General features: G+C 40.5%; 1 protein-coding gene across 2 annotated transcripts in view; it reads left to right on the plus strand.

The window, feature by feature from the left end:
• PLD1 (phospholipase D1) overlaps window positions 1-16,306 on the plus strand; it is a 288,369-nt gene that overhangs the window by 188,179 nt on the left and 83,884 nt on the right. Inside the window, exons 16-20 of one of the 2 annotated variants that reach the window (XM_055127575.1) lie at window positions 168-381; window positions 944-1,057; window positions 11,706-11,834; window positions 12,800-12,918; window positions 14,916-15,029. In XM_055127575.1, the coding sequence (XP_054983550.1) occupies window positions 168-381; window positions 944-1,057; window positions 11,706-11,834; window positions 12,800-12,918; window positions 14,916-15,029 (690 nt within the window). The remainder of the gene's footprint in view (window positions 1-167; window positions 382-943; window positions 1,058-11,705; window positions 11,835-12,799; window positions 12,919-14,915; window positions 15,030-16,306) is intronic. The other variant, XM_055127576.1, reaches the window with a different exon arrangement.

Consider the following 16,306-nt stretch of genomic DNA (forward strand, 5'->3'; position numbering starts at 1 on the left):
AGCTTGCCAGGCTCTCACTTTGTAACCTACAAAATAATTTCACAGCCATGACTCTACTTGATCTGAGTCACATCCCTGCAAAATTTGTGGGGGATATCCCTATTCTCCAGGTTACACAGCTGTTTATCTTACAAAGTCTTTCTTTTAAAAAAATATAACTTTTTCAGATGGAAACAATAGGGTCCATGGAATCTCTAAGCCTCAAAGACAAAAAAGAATCCAGTAAGAGTCCGCCTGTGCTGAAGAGTGTTGATAATACGGATTCAAAGCTGAAAGGAATAGGAAAGCCCAGTAAGTTCTCCAAATTCAGCCTCTACAAGCAACTGCACAGACACCAGCTGCACCACGCCGACAGCATCAGCAGCATCGACAGCACCTCCAGTAAGTCTCTCTCCTTCTGAGGATGTGTCTGTTTCTCCAGAGCTGGGCACCATGTACCTACTTCACAAAGCAGTTTTTCTCCAATGGAATGAAAGAGCATTGCCCAAAGGTTGCCTGAGCATCCTGTTCAATGTCATGGCATTTCAGTGGTTTTGCCTCATTTTAGAAAAGATTTACTGTTTTATTCATACAAAGTCAACATAATGACCATAATTTAGGCTTTTGATGGTGGCAATGTGACTACATATTTCTAAAATAATGCCACATTATAAAGGTAAAAGCATTACATATACTTTATCTACTTGGCATAGAAGAAATTTCATTTCTCCTCTCAACCAGAAATACATCAAATTTTATCCTCAACAGCAGATTTTCTATATATTGTCAATTTGCTCTTCTTTTCAAATCTGTCTTAAAGCCCTGCAATTTTCTGTAGTGTAGAATTTGTGACTGATTCTTTAGCCTTGCCTAGTTTTTAAAATGATTGAACCTACTTTTCAGCTTAGAAAACTTGATATAAATATATTTTTTGTTAAAAAAAAGAATTCTCAACTTTCTCTAGACTATTGTAATCACTGTAGGAGTCATCAGAATTTAATCCATGGTTTCAAACCCCACTTGAAACTCTTTCACTCTTCTAGCAACTCTGAGCAGAGGCTCACTAGAGCTCATACTGGTAAGTGATGTGTGAAGCAAGGGGTTCGCCTTAGGCTTCAGCTTCTGCTGCATGAGCCTAGTGAATGCATGTCTGGGTTGCTGTCTATGTTCTGTGCCACATGTAGTATTAGGAGTAAAGTTTTGGCTAGTATTTAAGATTCCTACTCCCCCAAAATATTCTTTGCAACAACAAAGGTACAGCATAGCCAGCTATTCAATGATGCATGCAAGTCAGCTGCAGTGCTAAACAATGCTGGAGACGGTGGGACACCGTAATCAATTAAAGCTTCCTTGAGAAGACAATATCTGAGTTAGGTTTGATAATATATTTTTTTTTTTGCTTTTTGGGTCACACCCAGCCATGTTCAGAGGTTACTCTTGGCTCTGCACTCAGAAATTACTCCTGGTGGTGCTTGGGGGATTATATGGGATGCTGGGAATCAAACCCGGCTTGGCCACATGCAAGGCAAGCACCCTACCCTCTGTGCTATTGCTCTAGCCCCAGGTTTGATAATCTTTTGTTTGGAATTGGTCAATAGTAAGACATTGCAGGTGGAGGAAGTGAGATGAGAAAAGATACTGGATTGGGAAATACCAAGAACTTCTCCATATTAGAAAATACCTCATTCAGCTGTGGAATGCTCTTTGAGTCCTTCTGTTTGGCAAAATACCAGAAAGTTATAAACAGTCACATTGGACTCAAATGAGTTGGAACTTTATGTAGTTAGGAATCTCTGAATAGAGAATCATGCTCTAAATGTGGACTTTTAGAAATTGAAATCTGAGAGGGTTTTGTAAGAAAAGGCAGATATATGAGGAACAAGTGAATTAATCCCTAAATTATAATGGTGGGAATAAAGGGGAACTTGACAACAGATTAGATACAGAGACAAATCATCATCATCATGAATAATACCATAATAAAAATTTATCAGGTAGCAGTTTCCGTATGCAGACTATGCCCAGCGAAGTAGCAGCATCTCAGCCTGGTAAAGTCTGTGATTCAGATTTATGTTCTAGCAGATATGTAGACTAATATATCCTAGTGTTTTGGCTACACTCCCAAGGCCTTGGTTCTAGTGTACTATTTAGGAAATAACTGAGTTAAAATACTGTTAATGGGGCTGGAGGCAAGTCACTTGTGACTGGCAGGAGCTAAGGAAACTGGTAACTCAAGATGGACCTTGAGTCATAGTTTCCAGCAATATTCAGTACGAGGACTTTATGTTCTTTAAAATGTACGTATTAACTATATACAATAAAATAAAATTCCAACAAAATGTCAAAGCAAGTGTTTGTCTTGTAGTCATGATTCCATTTATTTCACTTAGAGAGAGAGACTATGTTATAGGGAGTCATTTTATATATAATTGACTCATAACAAGTATTTGCTGCATATTATCAATTCAGGGGCAACTCATAGTAATTCCTACACCTGGTACAGTTGCAAATTCCTGAGACAGAAAAGCTGAAGGTTTCAGGGAAGTTCAGTGAGCCAGAACAAGGATCAGTGCAGATACAAATCACTGTCACTGTCACTGTCATCCGTTGTTCATTGATTTGCTCAAGCGGGCGCCAGTAATATCTCCACTTGTCCCTATTGTGTGCTAGTGTAGCCCAATGGTGTATTGAGTGTTCTTGCAGGGTCAGGTTAATGAGGAGCATCGTTGTTATTGTTTTTGGTATATCAAGTATGTCACAGGTAGCTTGCAGGCACAGATATTAAAAACAAAATGTTGGATACAGGTGTTGCATTGTAATTTCAGTGGGTGCCTTTGCTGCTTTAAGAGTAAAGTTTACTTGATGGTACCTTCTCTATATGAGCTCGGGATAGGAGATGCGGGCTGAAAGTAGACTTGATGCGGGCTGAAAGTAGACCAAACTTGATGGCCACTCAATACCTCTATTGCAAACCACAACACCCAAAAAAAGAGAGAGCAAAAGGGAATACCCTGCCACAGAGGCAGGATGGGGTAGAGGGGATGGGGTTGGGGTGGTGGGAGAGATGCTGGGACCATTGGTGGTGGAGAATGGGCACTGGTGGAGGGATGGACACTTGACCCTTGTATGACTGAAACGCAAGCACAACAATTTGTAAGTCTGTAACCATACCTCATGGTGATTCACTAATAATTTTTTTTTTAAAAAAGAGTAAAGTTTAAAGTAAGATGGAGAAAGAAGTTTTCAAACCATGGGGTTGAGGGGTCGGAGTTATCACAGTGTTAAGTGTTACAGGCAACAGGATTGGTGGCAAATGGATAAGAAGAAGCAAGCCAGGTGCTGAATACATTAAGTAACTCAAGTTAGCATCAGTCTGAGAGAGGAAATACTGAATCTTGGCAGTATTCAATAATCAGTAATGCTCTTGAGGTATTGATGAGAATGTGGATAATCTCTTTCTGTACACTGGATGGGTGCATATGCTGTTTATTGAGAAGAACTAGAAAATAATCTAAATATCTAAGAAAAAGCAAATGATGAATAATATGAGTGGTTCATTTCCTTTATGTAACTGTGCAGCTATTTGAAATTCTTTGTAGTTTGGGCCTCCAAAGCAGTGCTTAGGGGGATCACGGACTGTTATGGGGCTGCTGTTCAGTGCAAGGGTCTGAGGATGCGATGCTGCGAAGGTCCTGAGGTATCAGGGATTAATCTGTCCCTGGTGAAACGACATTGGGAAAGACACAATCTGGAACCCAAGCCAGCCCAGAGATGTGAAGGCCATAGAAATACTGACCCCTTCAGAGGAGCCCAGAAAATGTTTGAGATGCAGAATTCTAGGCCCAGAGTGTGCCTCTAAGAGCAGTTTTACAAATAAAGGCCATGCTAAGAATATCAGAGAAAACCATTAACCAATCCAAGCCCTTCCCCTTGATGCCCTTAGCAAGAGACTTTGGGATGGAGGCAGTTTGGAAAATGCTATGCATGCTTGCTTTCTAGATGCAGAAGCATGCATTTCCCCAATCTGTGGCTGCCCACATCTCATCCTGAGATGTATAAATCAGTTTTTACTTTACGGAATACAGTTTCCATCCAGGGAATTCACCCGGGGCTCTACTAGTGACGTTGCATTCTGTTCTCTCCACTCTGGAGATACTCACATTTTCTCTTGAGTACTTAACTTTCTCTCCCTTTTTATTTGCTAAATAAACATCTTGCTTCACTATCTCACTCCTGAGATTCTTTTTTGTGAGGGTGAGCAACAAAATGAGGAAGAAATCCTACCTGGGCAGAGGTAGGATAGGTTTTCTTTTCCTGCAAAGAGCAGATTCCTCACTCTAGCCTGTGGCCACAACTAACTCCTCAAGAAATTGGTGGTGGAGTTAAATTCCAGCACCCCACGAAGGCCAGATTTAATTTGACAACTGCTGCATGATGCTTATGAGATATAAGATCTATGCTACATAGGTGCTCAAGGCCAACTTTATCAGTCCTGCTGACTTTTTGAGTCACCAGCAACATAATTACTTAATTCCTATACCAATCTCTCCATGTCTTATTAGAAATTCTTAGTGTGGTGTGTGTGTGTGGCGGGGGGGGTGGTGGTGGATGATTTGTGATATAGAGCACAGGGATTAAGGTGCTTGCTTTGCATGCCAGCTGACCCCAGTTTAATTCTGGTAATCATTGTTCCCACAAGCAATCCCAGGAATGATGTCTGAATACAGAGCCAAGAGTGAGAAGAAGCCCTAGAGCAATGCTGGATGTGTTCCCCAAACACAGAACAAACAAACCACCTCCCCCCAATTTTGAAAAATATATTTATTTAGTGAGCTAAAAGTAAATATTTATTAAATAAGTATTTTCTGAGCTTCATAAATGCCAATCACTTCTAGATATCAGGGATATAGTAAACAAAACAACTAATGAAGTTATTTAACTTGTTAGAGGGTAAGGTTGTAAATTGTATGTATAGATTCTTAAAAATATATTAAATGGTAAAGATTATCATGGGGAAAAACAAAGCAGAGGAAGGGGAGAAAGGTGGAGGGATCATTCCTTTATTTCAGATGATTAGAGAATACTGATGCAGGAGTGGTGACAACGAGTCTGATTCCAGGATTCCTAGTTCTTCAACATTTTCAATGGTGAAAATATTGAGTATTATAGATGCTCTTACTCAGAGTTAAGTGCTAGATCATTTTATTGGAAAGTGGAAGAGAAAGGAAAAGAAACTCCCCATGTGGGGAGGTACTTTGTATAGGACTAAGTTAACTATAGCTCATTTTTTGGCGTTTTTTTTAAATTTTAATGTAGTAGCACTGTAGCACTGTCATCCTGTTTTTCATCGATTTGCTCGAGTGGGCACCAGTAAGGTCTCCATTGTGAGACTTGTTGTTACTGATTTTGGCATATCGAATACTCCACAGGTAGCTTGCCAGGCTTTGCCGTGCGGGCGGGATACTCTTGGTAGCTTGCAGGGCTCTCTTAGAGGGACGAAAGAATTGAACCCGGGTCAGCCGTGTGCAAGGCAAATGCCTTACCCACTGTGGTATTGCTCCAATCTAATAGGAATTAAAGTTTAACACTGGTTCTCTGTGTTATAGAATGCAGAAATTTAAAGGTAAGTTTTATGTGTAGTCCCCTTTAAATGAAAACTAGACATTTTCCAAAAATGCATTTCTTATGAATTGACAGGAATATTACAGAGAATGTAAGGGTAAATCACATCCTTGTCTGGCCATTTGCCTTAGACACTGCCCATTACCTCAGCTTCCCCGTGAACCTAAGCTCTGGGACAAAATTTTATGTTGGACAATTGTTACCTTCCTGTTTATCAGAAAGAGCCCAGGAATTCTCAAGAAGTTAAAAATGGAGGATTGGGGGAGTGAAAAGGGGGAAATCTCAAAGCATCTGGCAAGGGGAAACTGAGGCTCCTTCCTCTTTCAGTGTTTTCCTACTACTTAGGTGAGTTTTTAATAGAGATCAAAGGGAAAAAGAAAGAAAGGAATGAGGGTAAGAGTTGCTCTGAGAAAGTTGGTCTGGAATTGCAGCTAGGAGGATTCCTAGTGCAGAGGCCAGGAAGAGGACAGGACTGACGCAGAGTGGGCTGCCAGAGCAAAGCAGAAGGTACGGGAAGATTTGGTAAGACCCTGGAGTGCTCTGAGGGATTTGGCTCTTCTCTCAGCCCCTTACTCTTCCTGCTCTTCCTCCTCCTGCTCTCCTCTCCCCTCTCCTAATCCCCCCTGCTCTTTCCTTCAGCTTCAGGAATACTTAGAGAGTTTTCTAAGCACTATGCTCTGGAGTGACCCCTGACTCTGCTCAGGTGGTGTTTGAAACACTATATCTGGTGCCAAGAATTAATACTTGGTTGGCTGCCTGCATGACAAGCACCTTAACTTCCCTTCTATCTCGTCAAAGGATTTGGCTCTCACATAGAGTGAGACTGAAAGTCATCAGATGGTCCTCGGCACAGGATGGGCAAGGGGGGATGTATGTTTTTGCAGACTCATTCTTTTGAGTTTATCAGGGTGGCATGGAGTGAGCCAGCAGGTGCCAATTATATTTAAGGATGGAGCAGAGAACAGTTGCTGATGCACTTGCTATGGACTATGAGAGACATGATTCTCTATTAATTATGTCAAATTATAAAGAAACAATATCAAAAATAAATTCTTTGAAAAGAGAAGTCACAGAATAGTTGGGTAGTTGTGTAGTTTAGAGCTTTCTGGAGTTGTGCTTTGCAAATTCTTCCTGAATCCAGGGGTTTCGCAGACTTTGAGGATCCCACCTCTGTTGGTACCTGCTTCAACTGGGCAACACCCACCCCCTTATATTCTTTCATATGCTGATGTTTCTTGTGACTCTGTGTTGGTTCTACCACCACTAACAGAGGATGATTACTGACATCAGCCTTATCTTTGAATCCTTAAAAGTTAGTGACTTAAACTTCCATTCTCTTATAGGCCTTGAAACCCCAATTTAGCATGGAGTGACTCTTTGTTAGAGTTTGAAATGTTGGCTTGAGTTAGTAACTCCCTTTCCTATGGATATGAAAGAGGTAAACCTCTCTGCAGCTTCAATGTTGAGGCAAACTGCTAGTTAACCTACTGTAAGGGGAGGAAGTCATTACAGAGTACGCTTACAAAGTCACCAGAAGTTTCCATTTAGAAAAATACCAATAAAATCCCTTGATCTTACAGGTGATAAATCATATTTTAGGCAGCCTGTATTCTGATTCAGAATCATTCAGCCATCTTCAAGGTATCTTTTTTTCCTTTTAGAATTATGTTGCCTTTGGGTGAATTTCAAATGCCATTTTTTTGGATTGGTACTAGATTATTATTATTATTATTATTATTATTATTATTATTATTGTTATTTTTGCTTTTTGGGTCACACCTGGCGATACACAGGAGTTACTCCTGGCTCCGAATTCAGGAATTACCCCTGGTGGTGCTCAGGGGACCATATGGGATGCTGGGAATCAAACCCGGGTTAGCCACATGCAAGGCAAACGCCCTACCCTCTGTGCTAACACTCCAGCCCTGATTAGTATTATTTTTTAAGGTTGAACTTTATTCCTTTTATATTCAGGTAACTGCTAATATTTTCTTTTTAAGCAAGCATAAATAGATGACTGAGGGCAGGAATAGTTTTGCAATTTAGTGAAAAGAGTTTTCTCATATTGAGATATTTCATCATAGGGAATAATAAAGAGTATGTTAAGTCATATCTAAACTATTCTCAGATATGTGATAGTAATTAGCTAGATCAGACTTATTTTCTGATGTCAGGGGAGCATGTTCTCTATTGGGTATGCATCAGTTTTAAATATTTTACTAACCTAGTATCTTGGTAATTCATCAGAGAGATATTCCTACTGGCAAGAGTACTGAGTACTAAGTCTTCTCCATATGTGTAAACACTGATCCACAGTCACAAAATTCAAAATGTTTTGAAAGCTAAAAGATTTTTTAAAATATAATTCATTGAGGATCTGTTCAGTAACTAGTTTTTAATATGAGAGAGAGATACTTGCATTCCAGGGAGATGTGTTACAAGGCACAAATATGGAAAATACTACTTTCCATCTCAGATCTGAGTATGGAATGTGGTGCATACATAGGTATTGGTTAGCTTTCATGCAGAATCTTAGTCAGATGTCCTTGAGAAATTTGAAGATGCAGGATTTTAAAAGGTAATAATGGACCTATACCCTAAATTATATTACAGAGCTAGTAGGGTTCAGTATCATCTCATAAGTAAGTCCTTTACATTTGGACAATATTAGGTGGAAAAATAAAAATAATAACTCTCAAAATAATAGTCTCTCAATTCAGGTTCAGTTTTGCTTACAAATGAGCTGCAAAAAAACCTTTAGTTTTAGAGCTTTGATGTTTTAGAGTTATAGTTAAGGGTTAGTTAAATAGTATATCTTGGGTTGGTGACGTATATGTATACTAATATACAGAGGAATTTGAATTCAGGCTCCATTTAACCTCACTCATTCATGGAGTTCTCTAGTGGAAGAGGGAATAGGAGAAGGATTTTGAGGAATTGGCCAATGGTGGACTGGAATAAGGATATTGTTCTAGGAGGCTATATTAGAGATAAATGGAGTATCACTAGCCTGTATGTACTGACCCAATAATTGAGAGCATGGAGAATTTTTCCAAAGGAGGAAAATCAGCAACATTTCAATAGGATTTGGGAAGCAGTGTGCAGAAGTGAGAGGAGGAAATAATGAAGACAGGACAGGGGTCGAAAGTGATATCCAGATTTGAGCTTAAGTAACTAGGAATAGAGAACAAACATATCAAAGGGAGACCAGTTTTTTTGGAATTATTAATCTATTACTAATGATTTTAAAATTCAGATGGGACAACCAGATAATCTAGGTCAAGTGAGACATTGAAACTGTTTGTAAAACTGGAGCCCCTAAAAGAAGGCAGAGTGCAAGGAGAAAGCTGGGGGAAAGAAGGAGGAATTGTACAAGATTCAAAGGGAAAGTCGGATCAATGAAAGAATGGAACCTTGGAAACCAGGAGATGAGGGAAAAGGAGAAAGTGGCAAGCCCAGAGACACTGGGTAAGCTCTGAATGGTACCTCTTCCAAGAAATGCAGCTGCCAGAATATGGGCCACTGATGAATGAGGACTAGAGGAAACTGCCATGAAACACCTGGGCTGAGAGGCAGGGCAGGCTCAATGAGGAAACAGCTGAGATTCAGTTCCTGAGGATGAGTCCATAGTCCCCGCCTCAGGTGCTCACACAGTTCTGAGCATCATCACAGTAACCAGGAGTGTTTTGTTCTTTAGCCTGAATGCTTCACTTGTTCTGAGAAGGATCCTGATTTATTTGAAATAATTGACTGAGAATAAAAATACGTTTGATTTATGGGCAGGTTGAATTCAATTAGAATCAAGATAATTTTCTGAGGCAAAGAAATTAGTTTTGTTTTTCCTATAACCAGTGGATAGATGAGCATTAATTGTAAACCAGTGTATGTGGGATAGAGTTTCACAGGTAATGAAAACAAATTATATGCATTTTAACAAAAATTGACCTTCTAGCTTGTTCTCTGTCCTTTTTTCCTGTCCTTTTCTCTTAAACAAAATGCAGTGCTTACTCTAAAGAGCCAATTGGTAAGCCACCAGACAGAGCAAAGGTTGGCCTCTGTAGGGCGGGAGAGATGGTACAGCAGGATGGTTCTTGCCTTGCATGTGACCAGCCCAGATTCAATCCCTGGAATCCAATATGGTTCCCCGAGAGCCTCCAGGAATGAACCCTGAGTGCAGTGCAGGGAGTGAGTCCTGTGTACCACTAAGCATGGCTCTCAAACTAACAAACAAAAAAACCTGGTTGATCTCACAGTCTAATACAGCAAGAAAATAAGTCAGTAGGAGAAGCCAATAGAATGTAATTTTTAACATTATTTAAAATGTTTTGGGTTGAGGAGATAACTCTTAGATGTATCGCACTGCCTTGCTTGCATGATGCCCAAGCTTTGCATGGCTTCCATGATGCTTTCATTTGTTTCCCTGGTGGCACCAACATCACTGGACCTGGTCACTGAACTAGCAGGCGTGCAAGCAGAACTCTTGGTAGTGGTCCCCAGAACCTCAGACACACTGTTGATAAGGCCTTCCCCCAAATGAAAAACAACTTTTGCCCCACCAATGGTCACAACTGAATGCCAGGAACAACACCAGGAAGTTCAGGGATATAATGTCCACATTAGGGGTTTTCTAGCCTAGCGAGGAGCTGGGGAGTGGAGCTTTCTTCCACAATCATGGCGCAGAGGTAGAAGTGTCGGGGAAGCAGCCATTCGCAGCCTAAATGTATGCTAGAGGCCGCAGACTCTTGGGAGTTGAGAGTTGCTCTAGCGCAGGTAGATAACAACTAGTGTGACAATGATGGTCGATGAGAAAATCATGCCTAGAGGATGGGACCAATATGCCAGGAAAAGGAATTATGTGCCAAATACACAATAGACCAGCCTGTCAAAATATGGTATGAAATGTGACACCTGTAGGGCCTAGGATTGTGTGGAGCCTAAAAAATAAGGGCAGAAAGATGAGCACTCACTTGGGAAGAACCTTCCTCATACTACGGTTGACCTCCAGTTGGCAGTAGATGATCTCCAATGCTTTTCTATAGGCATTTACATTTCCAAATGTCAGTTCTAAGGGAGGGAGGTGGTTGAACCACCAGTTCAATGCATTCACTGCCCACTGAAAGTGATACTGTTCTTTCTTTCAACGCGTATTTTTGAATACGCCTTGGGTAGCTTGCCAGGCTCTGCCATTCAGGCGAGATACTCTCGGTAGCTTGCTGGGCTCTCTGAGAGGGGCAGAGGAATCAAACCCGGGCCGGCTGTGTGCAAGGTGAATGCCCTATCCGCTGCGCTATCGCTCCAGCCCAGTTTCAACTTACAAAGTATCTTTTTGTGCCATGCCCTGTATCTGTGATTTGTGGGTCCGCTTGTCTTCTTGCTTTGTTGTTTATTGTCAGCATATCCTATGAAGGTACAATGTATTTAAGTCAAAGGACTTACCCTTGATTAAAATGTTCCTGGCAAAGCTCTGGGAAATGTTGCATTAGCTGCTTTTGCGCCTATATAGTCATAAGCTTTTGTGTTACGACATTTTTATGAATGCTATTTATGTTCTTAGGAAACTAAGTAATTAGAACCAAAAGATCTTAGACCAAGGTTTTAGACAAGTTCTTCCCTTTACACAATAAAGATTTTTGACCCTAAAGCAGGTGAAGTTCCATATCACTTAGCTGGTCTTGTCAGCCCCAGGGCTGAAACATGGGCTTTATGTTTTTTTTAGAATTGAAAGACAAGAATTCAGTATTAGGTGTACATTACTGAGGAGACTGCCTGACATCTTTGTTCCTTCTGCATTCATGCTTCTCCACCTGACGGGCTGTACCACTCTCTCCCAGTTCCTCCTCGTGAGTTCTACATTCATGTTACCCTAGCATCTATTTCTTCCAGATAAGGTGTGTAGTGAGGATACTCTGCTCAGAGCCCGAGGATGTTAGATTTTATTGTCTGTTGGTGACCTAGCTGTAGCCCCATCTGTCTGGGAATAATAAATAAAAATGGTTGATAGAAGCGAGTCATCGATATGCTTTTAGTTGTTTCATAAATCTGGGTCTCCTTCTCCCGGTCCGCCAACACCACCGTCTGTGTGAGTAGGTTTTACTGTTTTGCAGACACCAGCTCTATTCGCAGCTTACAGACTGGTGTGGGAGAGCTGCATGGCGAAACCAGATTCTGGCATGGGAAGGACTACTGCAATTTTGTCTTCAAGGACTGGGTTCAACTTGATAAACCTTTTGCTGGTGAGTATCATGGTAATGGGGAGTTGCTTGTATTTTGTGCCATAATCTCAACAACTAGGTACAAGCATGGTTTAATAACTCCTGCATTGTTTTATTTAAATATCAGGAAAAGATTGGAGAGTAAGATTAAATCCCATTCTCAGACTTTTTCTTGTAGTAAAGGTAAGAGAAGAACATGAACTAGACCTTACTTCTTCGAAATGCCCATGCTCCCTGGAGGCATATTTCACTGTCATTGTCATCCCATTGCTCATTGATTTGCTCGAGCGGGCACCAGTAATGTCTCCATCGTGAGACTTGTTGTTACTATGTTTAGCATATTGAATACGCCTTGGGTAGCTTGCCAGGCTCTGCCATTCAGGCGAGATACTCTCGGTAGCTTGCTGGGCTCTCCGAGAGGGGCAGAGGAATCAAACCCGGGTCGGCTGTGTTCAAGGCAAATGCCCTATCCGCTGCGCTATCGCTCCAGCCCAGAGGCATATTTGGGGGGCAGTAATCTGTAATTCTCTAACTATGATACCTTCCCTTTGATCATCTCCTTTGCTGCTTTCCATTTGCATCTCCCAATTTTGGGAGGCACATTTTGGAGGATCACTGTATTTATTTGTCTGAGAGGAGATTCAAATGTCTCAGTGTGTATAGTCTGCAGTTATTTCAACAAGATAAAAAGGAAAAAATGGAATATGAAGTAAGCAACTGTGGATCATTTGTACCAACTCTTGCTTTGTCTACTGATTACTAAGTGAATGGAAATAGATTTGGAGCCATTACATGGTGGAGTGTGTTTCCTAGTGTGAGAACTATGCTTACTTTGGTTATAAATGTATTGCTCTATCCAAAAAATATGCATGTGGTAGACATGACCATATTTCCTTTTATCTGTCAAGCTTGAGCCAGTGTTGGGAGGTGGTTTCTGTCCCTGGTACACAGGTTGGTGACTATCCTTGTCCGGCACTCCCGGACAGATTTTATTGACAGACACTCCACCCCCCGGATGCCCTGGCATGACATTGGCTCCGTAGTGCACGGGAAGGCTGCTCGGGACGTGGCTCGACACTTCATCCAGCGCTGGAACTTCACAAAGGTACCTGCATGGTTTAACCATGATCCATTTCATGGAGAGAAAGGGAATCCTTCTGGATGGCAGGAAAGGGCTGCTCTGATTGGCCTCACCCATAAACTCTGGGGTATCCAGGGTGTCCTGGTCCTCTGGCAGAAGAAAAGTGAACTTTCCTGAACTTATACCACAAACCATTGAGAGTCCTAAAGGTCAGGTGCAGCTGTCAGGGCCTACTTGTTTAACCCTTTCCACATCTGGGAAACTAAGTGTTGATTATGCATCTGACCTGGACTGTCATATAGGACTGTTCCCTGCAGGTTGGAACTTTGTTTAGAGGACAGCATACAAGCTTCAGAGTCCTGCCCAGCCCCACACACTCTAGGGTACAGGGCTCTGGCTCTACTAGATGGTTGATTCAAGTGAGTTTTTTTTTTTATTTATTTTTTTTCTTGTATTTTTTTATTAGTTTATTTTTAATTAGAGAGTCATCATGAGGGTACAGTTACAGATCCATACATCTTTGTGCTCATGTTTCCCCCATACAAAGTTCGATAGCCCATCCCTTCACCAGTGCCCATTCTCCACCACCAGTAAACCCAATATCTCTCCCCCCCTCCCCAGTCCCATCTCCCCCCACCCCACCCTGCCACTATGGCAGGGAATTCCCTTTTGTTCTCTCTTTCTGATTAGGTGTTGTGGTTTGCAATAAAGGTGTTGAGTGGCCATTGTGTTCAGTCTCTAGTCTGTATTCGGCCCGCATCACCCTTCCCCCACATGACCTCCAACCACATTTTATCAAGTGAGTTTTTAGACAGGAAAAGGAATCTTTGCTCAAGTAACCCCTGAGCATTGCGAGTGTGACCCAAAAAGAAAAAAAAAGAGTGAAAAAGAAAGAAAATTATCACAAGTGTACTGCATCATCATCATCACCATCATCATCATCATCATCACCATCATCATCATCCCGTTGATTGTCGAATTTCTCAAGCAGTCTCAGTAATGTCTCCATTCGTCCTAGCCCTGAGATTTTAGAAGCCTCCCTTTACTTGTTCTTCCCAAGGAGGAAGGCTCTTTCAGGGTCAAGGGAATGAGACCCAGCATTGTTACTGGTTTTGGCATATGAATATGTCATGGGGAGTTTGCAAGGCTCTCCCATGTGGGCAGGAAACTCCCAGTAGCTTGCCAGGCTCTCCCAGAGGGAGAAGTAGGCAATAAGATATCGAGTGGCCGCTTTGCAGCTGCACGCTTCTGGAAGCTTGGTTTTAAGTCTCTGGATGTTGGCCATTGGTGTGATTACATGGTGCCGGGGGCAGTCCCTGGGTGTGACTGCCTAGCTACTGGAAAATGGGAAATCTGGGTAGAAGAGGCCCAGTCCCAATCCAAGCAGGCTTGGAGGTCTCTGCCCCAGGTCCCACACACCTGGAGTGTACTGCATATTAATAGAAATGTTTTAGCTAAACAGAAGGGGGCATTGGTAAATAAACAAAAGAATTTTACTTCAAACGTGCTATCAAGTAAAGGCATAATTTATGATAGACATTAAAAAAATTACTGATACCTGCAATTGGTTTTGGAATTTTGGGTGCTCATGTACTCTGTTCCTGGAAATATAAATTAATAAAATATCAAGAAACTTCTTTTAAAAAGTATTCAACTGTTAGCTTAGAAAATATATTTCAGGTATGTAAAAATGTGATTTAATAAATTGATGCATTTGATGTTTCCTCTAATAACTAAAATAAACTGAGAACTAAAGTGTCCTTTAGTCAGAACTTACTTTAGTAAGAGCTTTAGTAAGTATAGTGCTATACTGTTTTTATGAGATATCTACAATAAAACAAAGGAATACCGTTTACCACAAAAAAAGTAAGAGAGAACTAAAAACAAATAAAATGTATACCGTTTTCTCCTAAATACCAACGGTTATTACTTTTCTTTTTCCTTTTTATAATCACAAAGTAGAAAGGAAAGGAATAAAGCTGATTTCATTCTAATTGATTTTTTAATTTTATTTATTTTAGATTATGAAATCAAAATATCGATCCCTTTCTTATCCTTTTCTACTTCCAAAGTCTCAAACAACAGCCCATGAATTGAAATATCAAGTGCCTGGATCTGTCCATGCTAAAGTGCAGGTAAGTCTAAATTACCTTTGTTTCAAAGTCCTATTGGCTAAATTATTCTTATTGAACCAACCCCCTGTTGCACTGGGTGCTAATATTTCAATCCAAACTCCAAAATAAACTTGATGTACCCTGTAAAATGTAGAGTTGAAATGTACCATCTCATGAGCTAGTTATAGTTCAATCTATTGCTAGTTGCTAATTAACCAACTGCCCTTTAGAGCCACTTTCAATAGTACAAGTAATTTGTTTAATAGGATCAGAGAATTTTATCACTAATAGTCTAGTGTTCTCAAATTAAAAACAAGAAAATTTGGACCCATTGAGGCTATAAGTCTATACCAAGGTCACCTCATTGGTCATTATCTGAAGTAGAGTTTGAAATTTTAGTGTAGTCCAGCGTTACCCATTGTGTCCCTCTAACAGCTCCAGTTCAATTATTTGCTGCCATACACATGTAGAACCAGAAGGACTACTAGCAGCATTGTCTTTGTTCAAAAATGATTACTATCAGCAACTAAAGTGTTGTTTAAGAAAACAAGCAATCATCTGCTACCAATAATCACTAATTTAGATTTGCATAATTTAAACATGGTATATGTCCTGTGAATATGAGTATGAAAGATAAATGCCTAAATTAGTTTCTTGGTACTATGTGCAAACAAAGGTGTTTGCTAATAAAAAGACAATTTAGACCCTAGATCAGATAATAATTAAGAAGATATACCACTTGAGAGAAATGCCTATGGCAAATGCTCAATCATCCTAGGCTACAAGAGACAACTAATTTAAGTGTAGAGGCACAGATAGATATACATTCATATGTAAGTTAATGAATATTTTAAGATCCTGTTTAATTATATTCTACTTGAAGGGAAAAATTGCCCATGCTGTCAGGTAAAATAGAAGGCCTAATATAAGGAAAACAAGGGAATTTAAGATTTGAGATGGCATTTAAATTGACTTTTTGATCAACTTATCAAAGTTAGAATATGCTAATTAAGCATCTGTTGGAAATGTATTGCTGGGAATAGCATATTTTTATCATCAGCAGAGAATAATTTATCCTGGTGTTGTATTTATCATCTTTTGATACCTGTTAGTAAAGCTCTGCTTTAGATTCCCATACTCATGCCCTGGTAAGGAGACAGATACTGTGCATTTCCACTCTACTAAGTGCTTCCTTTGATTTACCTCTGCTTCACTAGAGGTTGTCTTAGAGTTGGGGGCTACACCAATAATTCCTTCTGATATATTTACCCCTGGTATATGCAAGCAGTCTTGACTCA

This window comes from Sorex araneus, chromosome 2, assembly GCF_027595985.1.
Source record: "Sorex araneus isolate mSorAra2 chromosome 2, mSorAra2.pri, whole genome shotgun sequence".
NCBI lineage: Eukaryota > Metazoa > Chordata > Mammalia > Eulipotyphla > Soricidae > Sorex > Sorex araneus.